At 43.0% G+C, this 13681-nt stretch overlaps 1 protein-coding gene and 1 long non-coding RNA gene across 2 annotated transcripts; one reads left to right on the forward strand and one right to left on the reverse strand.

The window, feature by feature from the left end:
• Positions 1 to 354: 354 nt before the first annotated feature.
• LOC137882311 (pro-opiomelanocortin-like) lies at positions 355 to 6205 on the reverse strand. Its single transcript, XM_068724545.1, has 3 exons — positions 5873 to 6205; positions 1667 to 1793; positions 355 to 1340 (listed from the first exon to the last, which is right to left on the reverse strand). Exons 2-3 carry the CDS (start codon positions 1784 to 1786, stop codon positions 759 to 761), a joined length of 702 nt encoding a protein of 233 aa, XP_068580646.1. The 5' UTR covers positions 1787 to 1793; positions 5873 to 6205; the 3' UTR covers positions 355 to 758.
• LOC137882312 (uncharacterized) lies at positions 6205 to 8149 on the forward strand. The gene is made up of 3 exons (XR_011103939.1): positions 6205 to 6556; positions 6757 to 6829; positions 8065 to 8149. It is a non-coding gene; the product is annotated as an uncharacterized lncRNA (long non-coding RNA).
• Positions 8150 to 13681: the final 5532 nt, after the last annotated feature.

Consider the following 13681-nt stretch of genomic DNA (forward strand, 5'->3'; position numbering starts at 1 on the left):
CTGCGCATGATTTTTGATATGCTTCACCTCTTCTGATAAGAGGTCGCCGTTTGTGTCCCATGTGAGACACAGAACAAACGTTACCTTAATCAGATATATCCGTGACTTGAATGACGTAACTTTATCAGTCTTCACAATTGTTCTCATCTATGCGTTTAGATTTAACGTTTTGTTGTTTTGTCGTTATGTCAGCACACGGTCCACTTACTCCATTTATCCCCGCCGAAGCTTTCAGCTGCAGCTCGTGGGCCTTCATCATGAAGACCAGGTGTCAATGATAATAATCTACAGTTCATGTTGAAAGTCTGTGATTATTATGAAATCAGCCAATTACTTGTTTTCTTTGCCACATACAGAATGATCTTTATTATTACATTAATTTACATAAAAAAGATGCCTCTCTGTAAATAAACTGGATTTTTTTTTTTTTTTTCATTTACACTCACCTCTTGCCCTAGAATGGAATTCTCTGTTTTTTCAAAACATATGAATCAACAATGACTAAACTCTTAATTAAGAAAGCTTCAGATTCAGACCAAGAAGGTCACAGCAGTCCGTGGTGCTTTGTTGTTTTATTCAACATAAAAGTGCGTTTGTTTCTCATCTGTGCTTCAGGTTTTAATGAGAGAAACCTTCGGCCCAGAAAAGACATTCAACAACATGCTAACGATAGTGATGAGTGTCTGTAATACTACCTGTGGGTGCTAACATGCAATGGCAATTAGATTCTCTCCCCCCCCCCCCCCTCCATCCTTCAGTCAGCCCATTATCCTCTGCACATCCTTGACTATAACGTTCCTGAGGAGCTTGTCCAGCTGCCCTTCAGGTTTCTTCATTCGCTTTTTCACGAAGCTGCCGTCACGTTTCGAGGCCGGCGGACTCCCCCATCGGAAGTGACTCATCCGATAGGCGCCGTTCTTTCTCTCCTGCAGGCTCACCGGGACGTGAGACTTGAGGCTGACCCTCTGCAAACCTTGGTTTTGACTTCCTCCATTCGGCTCCCTCACTTCATCCTTGTTGCTGCCCAGCTGCCTGCGGGCCTGCGGGGGTAAGCTGCGCTCAGAAGGGCCCCCTCCCTCCAGAGAAGAGGCAAAAACCTTTACGGGTCGACGTTTACGGCCGGAGGGTTTGCCCCAGCGGAAGTGCTCCATCGAATAGGAGCGTCGCTCGTCGCTGTGGGCTTTCAGATCCGACTCTGATATCTTGTTTTCGGACACCACGGTGGCCAGAATGATGCTGAGTAGGAGGTCGTCGTCGTCGTTGTTATTCACCTTCAGGGCCAATGCACTGAGCTGAGGGAACTCAGACTGGATCGCAGACATGCAGAGGCGGATGCAGTCCTGCGTGGAAGGAATGAAAGAAAAACCAGCAACATTTTAAGAGGAGCGTCGACGATGTGACACCAGGAGGACACTGGAGTGTTCTGGAGCTTTCAACGATGCACTCCAAAGCAGTCTGAAGAAGAACATTGAAAGCTCCGGGACGGCAACTAAATGCTCAGAATGTTACTTTTTATGCTCTTTAACTTTGTCTTTTAGTCTGCTGTTTGTTTTCTCTGTGTAATAATCAACTCACTTTGGAGCGAGTGTGAAATCTGTTACAGAAGTACACCAGTCTTTTGCCTGAGGGCAGTGACGGAGAGGGAGTGGATGGAGACAGTACCTACCAGTATCCTTCCCTTGTTGCTCAGGTCGTTGCATTGGGATCTGTCCCAGCACACCGACCCAAAGCCGGGGACGCACGCGTAAGCCATCACCACCACCAGCAGCCAAGATAGACACACCATCTTCAGCCTGGTGCGGAGGACAGAAACACAAGTGAAAAGAAAGCAAAGCCACAGCAGGAGCACTCAATAACTGTAATAACTCAAACAGTCCCAACATCAAACAGTCACTTATTCTTAGACCGGGAGACATTGTTAGTGAGTGAAGAAATATAAAAGATGTGTCTCTTCTAAACACTTCCTTCCTTCAGACATATCTTTGAGGCAATTAGTGGATTTGTAGTTTAGCGTCTCTCAGCTGAGTAGTAACTGAGCTCAAATACCACTCATCCACATTCCTTTTTTTGACATGTGGGTATTTTAACAGATGGTCTTGTTTATCAGTTGCATGTGAATCCTATTGAACCGTGGTTGAAGAAAAGAATGCCTCTCAAATATGTGTGTTTGGTTAAGGTTTGTGGCTTTTAACCCAAAGGGACCGTTAGAAAATGAGTTGGGCATGAAGTCGGGTCTGGAAGGGGAGGAGGAACACGCGTGTTTGGGTTTGTTCTGGGCGAGCAGGAATAAAGGAGTCTTTATGGTTCTCTTGCTCCAGATTTATCTCACAGTTGATCTTTATCTCGCTGTCAAATAATGATAGAAAACATAGACTTGTTCAATTTAAACAACACCATAGTTACATGCACAAACTATCACGTCTCTGTATTGGAACTTTACCCGTTTGCCCAACTAACAGCAAAAAAGAATACGTCAAACTCATACATTTCGTTAGCCAGGCTAGTGGCAGCTCAGCTGGACAGACCGGACGCTAAAGCGACTCGCTATCGCCTCTCCAGGTACAGATGGTATTACAAGACGGGACGGGCTCGTCACTGAGCGCGCTCAGTAGATACCGCTGCAGTATCTCTACAGTACAGTGACGTCTTTCACGCGACGTCAACACGTTCACTTCTTCCCATTCTGCCGATCATGTCGGTTCATTTCTGGAATCATTCATTCACGTTCATCCGTTAACGTGTAGACAGGAGAACCGTGATGTCACTTGTGTCTCTCAATAGTTCACGATTGATCAAACATCTGGTAAAATTAAATGTATCATAAAAAGTTATAATCTTTAACGTCATGAACATATCTGCGTGTTTTCAACTGAGGAGTTTTCCCCCCCCAACCGTCCGGATTAGTGAACAAGCTTCACTCGCTGAATTAAAAGCTGTGGAGGTTGTAATCACAGGTTTTGGTTATTAATGCCGTTCCTGCCCTGACATGAGGCGTACATGTAATCCAGCTTCATTTGGTCTCATTGACATCAGCCTCAGTGTCACTGTGAACTGAGCATTGTCTACTGCTGCTGTCGGTCTCCATCGAGCAACCAGATGCCCTCAGACTCCCCCAACTGGGCCAGTCAGCTGACTCTTACTTCCCCCTGCTCATCTGTTTCCATTCTCCCTCATCGGCCCCGCAGCACAGCAACGGTCCATTTCCATCCATTTCCTGCCTCACTGTCACTGTTGCGTGCTCTTGCTCTCCAGCCACCTGACTCTCATCACTCTGAGAACTTTCTCCTGTTTCCAGCTCCGTCCTCCGTCCTTCAATCCTCCGCATGCTTTTGTATTTTGCAGTTTTTCCAATAAATCCCTCTGGACTGCATTTGGCTGCTTTCCTCGTTGCCTTGTACACAGCTGCTGCTCAACATTAATATCACTCCCTTGGTGAGAAGTGATGGTGGCTTTTTTTGAGAAGCTTCTGCAGGAGTCGCAGTGTTTTTGTCTCTTTTGGTTTGGGCTAGAGGTGATCATTCATCAAATGTGCGTCAATAAAGACATTTTCCTTTTTTGTTAGTCAGTAAAAAATAAAGGCATAAAAAGCCATGGCGCTGCTGTTTGGGAACTGGTGCTACCGTCAGCACTAAATCAAATCATGGGTCAGCCTGGCGTCATGGATAAAGTCAGATTGCCTTTATTGATACAATGTGACTGTTCTTTGGCTGCATTCCTGACAGTTGAGCTGCTCAGGGACTGAAACATGAAGGCTTCTAACTTTAACCCATAACATGCAAATTCAAATTCAGACCCAGCCTGATGGCATGAAGAATGAATAGGAAACATCGCAGCGCTGAAAAATCTAAATGTCAGTTGATGCTACCGATCATTTAGTGGCTCTTGGTACAGAATTAGAGCGGTTGTAATGTAATTCGGCAAACATGATGCACCACTTATGTTTACAGTTTTGCCAAGTGATAATTCCGCTCCTAATGTGCGGTTTGGACTGTGAATGATTGTTCCATGAACACATTAAACCTGAGATAATTGTGGCTGAGTTGAGGCGTCGAGCTGAAGGGAATAACCCAAAGCAGTTATTAAAGTGTAACTTCGCTCTCAGGTCTGAGCCGCTGCATGATTTTGAAAAATGCAACAAAAAAAAAGAAAAAAGTGGAGCATGAGCAGCTGGCTGTAGCAACTCAAATTCAGCCTGGCCTCTGTCTGCAGAGCGTCCGTCTGCTCGCCCACTGATCCATGATCTGCTACCAGTGTTACGTTAGCATGAACACATGGTGGAACCAGCAAGCTAGCCTCAATGCTTCATCAGATCATCAGCATTGATTCGACCGATGGAGTGACGTGCTGATAGCTTGATCTCCGGTCACGGACAGCAGGGAGCAGGTGTGCGCTGTGGCTATGATGCATCACGGTCGACGCTGTGGTGAGGTCACAGTCGGCCTTGCAAGATTAGGTCTGATTTAGAACAGTAGATGGCGTTTTGAGCCATTTTCAACCAATGACGTGTTTCTACATGTGGTGAGAAACGTCAACATTAACACCAGCATGACGTGTTTCGTCACAGTGCAGTCCTGTCATTTAAGTTTGAGTGTGCAGTTACTCTTTAATGAAGGCTTTCATTTGACACAAATCAAACGGAATGCTTTCATCCCCCGTTCCCCTCTGCACTCATTTTCATACGGTCCCTAAACTACATTCCAGTTGGCTCTGAATTTAATGTAGTAAACTTGCAGGAGTAAAAGCCAGAATCCAAAAAAATGAATGCAGCAGTCTCTTTAGCTGTTCACGGGCACACAAGCATGGTGAAGGTAGTAACATAGTAATTACATGCCTATTGACTATATATATATATATATATATACATATATATATATATAGTCAATAGGCTTTATTTCCCCAGCTTAGGAACAGTAGATCTGCAGCCAAACAGTGAAGTCAGTGACTATTAAAAATGACCGTTAAAGTTGCTTTGTGAGGTAAGTGGCCAGAAAACGTTACTTTTTATGTGACTTTAAGGACAAAGAGACGAATGAATGCAAGGAAACGGATCGCTATGGTCGGAGGCTGCATTCATGTGGACCACACATGTATCAGAAGGGAGATCTTCATTCTTAAGTGACGACGGAGATCTACCAACAAATTCTTTCAAATGATGAATGATAGTTATGACGCATCTCTTTGCTGCTCCCACTTCTTCTCTCTCTTCTCATGTTTAATCATTTTTTTTATTAAACAGAATCTTTATGGAGTTTATGTTGCAGAAGCTAGACGACACATAAACTAGATTGATGTGTGGTTATACTACTTTTCTCTTTTACGCTTTTAATTTTGGTGCAATGAGTTCATTTCCTTTCCTTTGATGGGAACTGCCTCTTGTTGTCTCTCCCTCCGTTCTCTGTTCTGAGGAGTGACTCCTTGGTGGGCCATCGTCTTTGTAACTCTGGCAGAGACTCTACACTCTTCCTACAGTATGACTCACTGAGCTCGGCTCGGCTCTCCACAGACATATTCTGCTGCGATCGAAATAGATTTAAACCGTGTTAATAAAACACCAAGTTATTGTTACTATGTCTGTAAGCTAGAGCTGTGTTTGTGGAGGGTTAGGTTAATGGAGAGCAATCATTAAAGACAACTGTGCATATTCTGCAAAAAGCTGAGGTGTGACTTTGAAATATAAATCCGCTCAAATTTTAATTTACACAACAAATGCATCAGTACATGTGAGAAAATCCTAACTCAGTGAATGTGGCTAATCGATGCAATAGTCCTTAATGGTTCATAAAAACAAGAAGCTAACACCAGTGAGGAGCATTGAGAGCCACGCCAGAACAAGAATCCACAAACAAGTTAAGACATCTGTTTTGTTTTTTACCTTTTCCTGAAGCGTTCCTCTCCTCTGCTCTCCTCTTGTTTGTCTCCTCGTTGTTCGTCCACAGATCTTCCAGAGTGGCGACTCTTCACTGTGATCCTTCTCCTCCTCTCCTGTTCTCTGTCTGCTCTGTAGTGAAATGCTCAGCAGGAGCGGGTCTGCTGCTTCCTTAGAGGAGGAAAGCTCTTTTTAAAGACGCACCAGTGGAGTCTGGAGTCTCAAGGCCTTGGGGAGTGATTAAGGTAAGGGGTCTCCTGCTCCTCTCTGGACGGGGAGGATTGTGTATTTGTGTGTAAGGTAGATAGGTCTATAGAGGCCACCCACACACTGTTTAATCAATGGTGCAGCTCACGTCACCACAACAACAGGTGAAGCCTCAGTGAACTACCTTGCTGCCCTCCCTCTTCTCCTCCTGCCTCTTCCTCTGGTTGAATCCTGAACGGGGGATTATTGGCATGTTCAGGCGCTCTCTGTTGTATTTTTTGAGTGCATGTTTCCATCATCATACGCCGGTCAAATCAAATGCAGGTCATTAGTGGATTCCGACCAATCCTGCATCTAAATCCATGGAAAGGTCAGTGCCGTGACGCCGAGAGGGACGTCCTTTAAACGGGACCAAGAGCCGAAGTGAAGCCTTCAAATCAATTTCACCCACCGGATCGTTTTTCACCGGTTCTGGGAGACAAGGTGTGCATGCATCCCTGTGTGGAAACTTCATTAGGGAGACCTGACTCACTTGTTTATACGTCATGACTGCACACACACACACACACACACACACACACACAAAGAAAGGCTATGCTGTTGAAAAGAAGCACTTCCCTTTCTTCTGTTGAATGCCAGTACCATACACATTTTATATAATGTCCGTTTTATATGTTTCCAAGGAATAATGCGCAAGGACAACGCTGACAAGGACGACACACAGAATAACTTCGGGTTAGCTGGAGGACGACAAGTGTAAGAGACGCTGCACTTCTCTTTCATAATGCTGTCTGTTTAGTTCATTTATCTCCTTCATTCTGCTTTGTCCTTAACACATGTTCATTCACTCTGCACTGTTCTTAAAAGTGACTAAACAGTAAGACTTGGATGAAATGAGAGAAAAGTAAACTAGTGCACAGGAATCAAGACTGTTGTCTGATTTAAATGTATGAATTCTATGAATCTTTTTAATTGGGACAATAAGCTTTTCTTTCCCAGGATGTCAAAAGTGATTATTTTTCTTGTCAAATCCAACAACAACAAAGGAGAAGGACAACAACCTTTTGTAATGACAGGGAATACGTGCCTCCAGGGTGAAGCCTTGTTCATAGTTCATCTGTTTTATATCATAACATAACCGAGTTCATCAACAGCACAGAAAGGGTCTACTTTTCTTCCACGGTGTGTTTTCAGGGCGTCAGTGTGCTGCGTGGATGAGAACACAGGCTGCTTTTCCAAACAGGTCTCTAGTGTTGTCTCACCCTAATTAAGTGTGGAACACATATCATATATTAATCTAATAAATACTTCACATACTTCTTAAAAGGGGAGTTTACTTTCTTGGAAATCTGTTGCCTCATCCGGTGACTTATCACTCCGCTCCTCCTTCCAACATTAATAAATCAAGCCTTCCCTTAAGCATCTAATATACTATATTTATTGTTATGCATTTTTTTTTGTATGTAAAATGTGTTTTCTGGCATTTCATAATGCTCTGTTTGCATGACTCAAATTAAGTTGTTGAAATATATTGATTATTCTTTTACATCTGCAGACTTTCAAATTAAAGGAGCTGCTGTAGCAGAACAAACATTTGAATAAGGAGTGCGTGATGATTAAAGTATATATTTTAGAGCGTGATGGTAATAGTCATAACTGGATATTAACGCTGAAACAAATCCAGTTACTTCTTCGATGGATAAATAAAGGTTAAAAACTAAATGAGATGATGTCATTTCCTGTTGATGCTGCTGACTCCCACCGTTTATTAATAGGTAAACCCCCGGACACGGCGCTGCAGGGTGTGAATCACTGCCTTACTAAGACTGTACTGCCCTTCAACCAACTGTCCAACCAATGAATGAGCCAACGAAGGAATTCTATTCATGCTGAGTGTGATTATGAGATGTATCACTCTTGGGCTGCACAGGTTTTGGTCTTTGAACTTGATTTGTTGGTAATTACTGATTGTCACCAGTTTTCCCCTTCAGACAATGACGGTTAGGAGTGGTGGACATTGGGATTCTTCTCCAGTCTTTTGGATCCGTGGAGTTGTGTGGAGTCCATTCAAACCGCTCTGTGAACACCACTGATGGGGTTTTCACTACTTCGTCAGAGAATCTGCCAAAGACAGAAGAAAAGAATTCCCAAACATGACATCGAAGATGAAAGAAGTGAAACCCATAAAGACCTTCAACACCATCGAAATATTTACTGCCGAGTATCAGCGGGTGCAATCCGCTGAGCCTCTTAGAACACCAAACATATAGCGTATTCAACTTTCTGTCAAGAAGAGGATCTCTGAAGGCAGCGTGACACGCCCGTAAATTATCTGTGATAACATCACAAAAAATAGATCCATAAATAACCGTCACGTCTTTCCTGATATGAACACGACGTTTGATCCGTTTAGAGGATGCCAGATGTTCACCAGTGCATTTCATTTTGGGTTTATTAGTGTTTGTGATTTACATGAATCCTAAATATAACCTTCTATTTGTGATGTCCTCTGTTGCCTCACATTATTAGGGCTTGTTTACATTCTGCAAAAGGTTGTAAAAAGTCAGATTGTTTGAATAGCTCCACTTTTGTCCAACTATTCATGTGAGGCAGCTGTTTTGAATTTCAGACGATCACGTTGGAAGAGACTTCTAGAAAAGTTGAGTTTTTTGTAAGCGGGTAAAGTTCGGCTTGGATGAAAGAGCGTTCAAAGCTGGTCGATGTGATCTGCATCTCCTCATATTCAAACGCTCTTCACAGGTGAAGCTCTACACGTCTTTGAGTCTCAGGCTTTGTTACTCCTCTACCTCCCAAAACAAGAGCTGCTCTGGTTTGAAGCCAGAACGTAAGGAGGCCGTGGGCAAACAGAAGGACGCTGCAGATGTGTACAGTATTCTAGTTTTAAGATTATGATGTAGTATCACTTTAAATAACCCTACAATGACTTACATTCACTGATCCGTTGTCATTTATTTCTCCTAGCTGCTTTGAAACACAGTTCAGCCGATTCTTTCAACACGTATAATCTTCTTTCCCCGTCTTCAGCTGTTCACTGCACGCTATGTGCGACACGTTTTCTCCATTACTGTGTTCTCCTCTGTGCTGCAGCCAAGCTGTGCCCAGGTGTAAGGAGACGCAACCGAGGTTAAAAAGTAGACTTTCACCTAGTGCCTCTCTTTGAGAAAGGACCGCATGAACTAACAGTGGAAGACGCGTCTCAATGTACTCTGCACATTCTGAACACATTTGCAGGTGATCACGTTACGTGGACGTGTCACAAGGTGTGTGTGTGTGTGTGTGTGTGTGAATGTGTGTGTGTGTGGTTTGTGCCCTGTAGCCTGTGAGTTTGTGCTAACTGTTAGCGGTTTGATTTGAACTCAGCGTGGAGAGACACACATTCTGGCTGTGCTCTTAGACTGGACGTCCACCGAGACATCATGAAAGTGAAACGTCTGTGACACAACCTGGACTAATGAGCTTCTTCCAGTGATCACACTCAACCTGTGGGTCACTTGATGGTTGAGCACTCATGAACCATGTGTCTGGACACGCTCAGAGCAGATAAGACTCAACATTCAAATCGTTAAGCTGAGTCTACCATGTTCTATGACCCCATCTTTGGGCTTTTTTTTTTACGATCACTCACATTCCAGAGGACATAGAGAAGCATCCAGTTGTTACTGAACTACTGTAATGGGAAAAATATATTTTAGTATCATGAAATGTTTTAAAAGAGGGAAAGTGAGGAACACAAACACTGACAAAACACAGCAGTCCTGCAGAAGCAGTTCATCACTTTTATTGAACACGGCGTCGTGTTTCTCACGGCTGGTCACACACTCCCACTTCGGACAGAGGAAGTGAAGACGTAGTGTCTTCTTTTTCTGTTTGGCAAGTTTGAGACAGACCTTAAAACCATCAGTGACTCCCAGTTAACACACCTGGCATGTGTTTAGATAAGATCGATAGCCATCTACTCCCTGTCTGTGTTTATCAGAAGGCGTGAACTCATGTGTGCATGAAACGGTTTGGTATCTTGTACGACGTTGAACTTTTCACCACAGACACTGACTGAGGCGGCTGTGGTGCATCTTTCCCTCGCAAGCGAATTAACAACTTTGAATCATTTGATGTCTTCATCATTTACTTTGAATTTGTGAACAAAACTCTTCTCCCGATTTATAATTAGAAGTTTTTCCAAAACACTGCTTAAAGAATCTTGTCCTCGGTTTGTTATGCGGTGGGGGGATCATGGCGTTCTCTTTAACATGGGAGAAAATGAAGTTCTTGCTGCGCGGACGTCCTGAGAAATGAAAATCCACCTGAGGTCCGATCATACAAGACTTTGACTCTCTTTATATTCACAGTGAACCACATGTAACCCGGTCCATGTGTTCACCGTTATTCATTGTACTCTTCATCCTATTCTTTCATTTTCTTTATTTAATCGTTTATTCATTCATTTTCTGTTTAGTAGTTTAGTTATGTAGCCAAATACATATTGAATTTATTAAGAACATGATTGTTTGATTTGTGTGTTTATGAAGTTATAGTTCCCTGTACAGCTTGAGAAGAACCCTCACATTAAGATTTCATAGATTAATAGCAAATTCAGAAGTTTTAAACATTTTCCTAAAATTGGGTGGCGCCAAAAACTGAATTAAATTCTGTTAGTTGAACTAACGGTGGCTTATCGCGGAAGCTAAGGACCAACATTCTTTTATACTAATTTATGGGTTGTGAATGATAATTTGATTACTCATTATAGTTACATAAATAAATATTAATTCATTATTATTTATTAAATCTGCTACCAGAAACAACATGACAATAAAGTGAAGCATTAGGAGCCATCATTTAAAGGAGCCATTTGTAAAGAATGCACCATTTTAACTCTGACTCCTGCATCATAAGAGACTCTAGGCCTGGACTACTTTAGTTGTTTTTATCTATTGTATTTTAATAAACTGTATTTGCTCCCCCGTAGAAATACGTAAGGAGAACAACATCTGGGTCACATAAGTGAGGAACAACACAGTGAACTTGTGGGTCCCTGGAGATCTCAAAAGAGTTTGAAAAACCAAATTATTCCCTCCTTTGGTCTCCAACAACATGTCATCAAGAGCTGAGTCTTCAGATATTCATTCAAACAAAAGGCTGAAGTCAGACAGGAGACGCCGATCCATCAAGTCACACACCAGCAGTGACTGGAGAGGCCTTCTTATAGCTGCACCGAATCATCTGACGATAAATCTGACTAAAGTAAACTAAGCAGCACACAGAAGTGTGCAAACAATTGTCGCTCCACGTGAAATCCCTCCAATAAAACACCAAGTCTGACGCCACGTGTTTGGAGTTGCAGATGTTAATAAATGCTGCAGACTATGTTAACCCGCTGGACCTCTGGACCTTCAGACCCACACAAGAGTTCCTCATGTAACTTAAATGAAAATGATAAATGCAGTCACTTTTATGAGCTTCATCCAGCTTATCTGTCCTTGACTTTACAGGATTTTATAAATAGTTTCATAAATCAAACCCGTCTGTGCTGGCATTCAAACCTGTAGCGACTGCCAGGCTGCTTTGTGAAAAGTTTTCCCATAAAATGATGCGTGGTTTGGTCTAAGTCGTGTCTATTGACGCAGCTCTCCATCATAAGTACGTATGAAGTGGAATATACGAAGCACGGACAACTGTTTACCTGTGGCTTCATGTCTCGCTAGCTTCAGACCAGCAGAGCACACAGGGTTAAACTGAGAAGATTATCAACCTCTGCCTTCACAGAGACGTCCCACAGTGTGCAATAACTGACATTGCAAAATAACAGAGTGCACAATAACTCTGGCAATAACAATGACCTAACCAAGAAAGCTTATAAAATACAATATCTTCAGCCCTCTGGACTACTGGCTGTACACTTTACAAATACTTCATCTTTATGCTTTTGCTGCTGCTGCCAGGTCTCCAATCGTTCAAAACATGTTAATCCCGCTTTAGGACGAAGCCAACTATAAGTGCAGACACACACATGAGGAAACGCCACATGTGTCCTACTGAGTGTCTCAAAGCCGCCTTACTGTCAGTGAAGAGGAGCAGCGGGGGGGGGGGGGGGGGGGAAACGAAGTCTCATAACAGCAATATCAGCGTTCAACACTCCCACAGCATCTCCCACAGGACGTCTCAGGAAGCACAGTCCTCTGCCTGCAAAAACAAAACGTATTGAGTGTGTTTCAATACCCACACCTCACTAGTTAGGACGCCAGAAAATGATGTAGTATGTCCCAATACATACTATATCAAATGCAGAATTCTAATATCCAACTGCAGCCGGTCACATGTTGCAGTAATCAAGCCAGCAGGCTTTTCTGGATGATCTGACCCACCATCCTCTGAGCAGACGGGGACACTTCACATCGACTGAGCTGCTGAGAGAGCACCAACACGGCCTGAGGACCTCTCAGTGACAGACACAGCGGTGCGTCCCAATCCTATGCATACTGCATACTGCATTAGTACTCTGCAGATGTGGAACGCAACAGTTGTTTCTCTTGGACCTATGGCAGAAAAAATAAAATAAAACTAGAGTCAGCATCTTTTCACGTCTAGCTAAACTACATGAATAGGGCTCCAGCTGCATGTGGTGAAGCACCAGTGTGTAGAAGGTTTTCCTCTGCATGACGTCTTCCAATTGTAAAGTCGTCCTAAAGGGCACTTTGTCATGTTTCCTCCACAGAAGAGCGCCTAGAGGCTCAGCATCATGTGTTCTCTACTGGAAGGGGACCTCGAGGACACTTTGTCATGTTCCCTCCCTTCAAGGACACCCTGGAGGTCACAGCAATACGTCTGATCTGTCCGAGGGGAATCTAAGAGGGCATTTTTGTTCGTGATGTTAGTCATGCATCGTCAAATATTTGTCTGAATTTCCAAAGTCTGTGCTTAAAGATGAAGGTGAAATGTGACGCAATGATTGCTTTAACCCTAAAGACATATCATAATATATTGGTTTGTAAGTTTGATCTGGTTTAACTATTTTCGAATCTTTGTAACCATGTTTTTAAGCGTCACTTATAATAATCATTGTGGGATAAATTGACTCGATGGACGCTGACTGACTGCGTTGGCTGTAAGTTACATTTTAGCCACAAGAGGGTGCAATTTGGCCACAAATAAGTCAGAGTCGCCTCGATTCTGCTCGGGGTTGAATTGTTCTTTTTCACACGCTTCGTCACTGATCATCATGCACATACATAAACACAAATACGTGATGTTGGTTGTTGAAGATGTGTCATTTTCACAATTTCAACTTAAATAAGAGCTGAAGAGTAACTTCTGAAAACCACAATACGTTATATATATCTTCTCTTGTTGAACATCTCAAACAGAACATTAAATACCTGCCTCATAAACTTGAAGGTAATTTCTTATTTCTTGTATTTTTCCCTCTCCTGTGGCACCGTTAAACATCCCAGCGATGAGACGGGGATTCATCATGTGTCGTGGTATTTATAGGTTCCTTTGATGAAGGTATAATGAGACCACTGAGGACTCTACTGACAAGGTCTCATAACAACACGGCAGCAGGTGGGAGACAGAAATCAGCAGCATATC

This window comes from Cebidichthys violaceus, unplaced genomic scaffold, assembly GCF_023349555.1.
Source record: "Cebidichthys violaceus isolate CVI_PGR_0920_01 unplaced genomic scaffold, fCebVio1.0.p SCAF_31, whole genome shotgun sequence".
Classification (NCBI taxonomy): Eukaryota; Metazoa; Chordata; class Actinopteri; order Perciformes; family Stichaeidae; genus Cebidichthys; species Cebidichthys violaceus.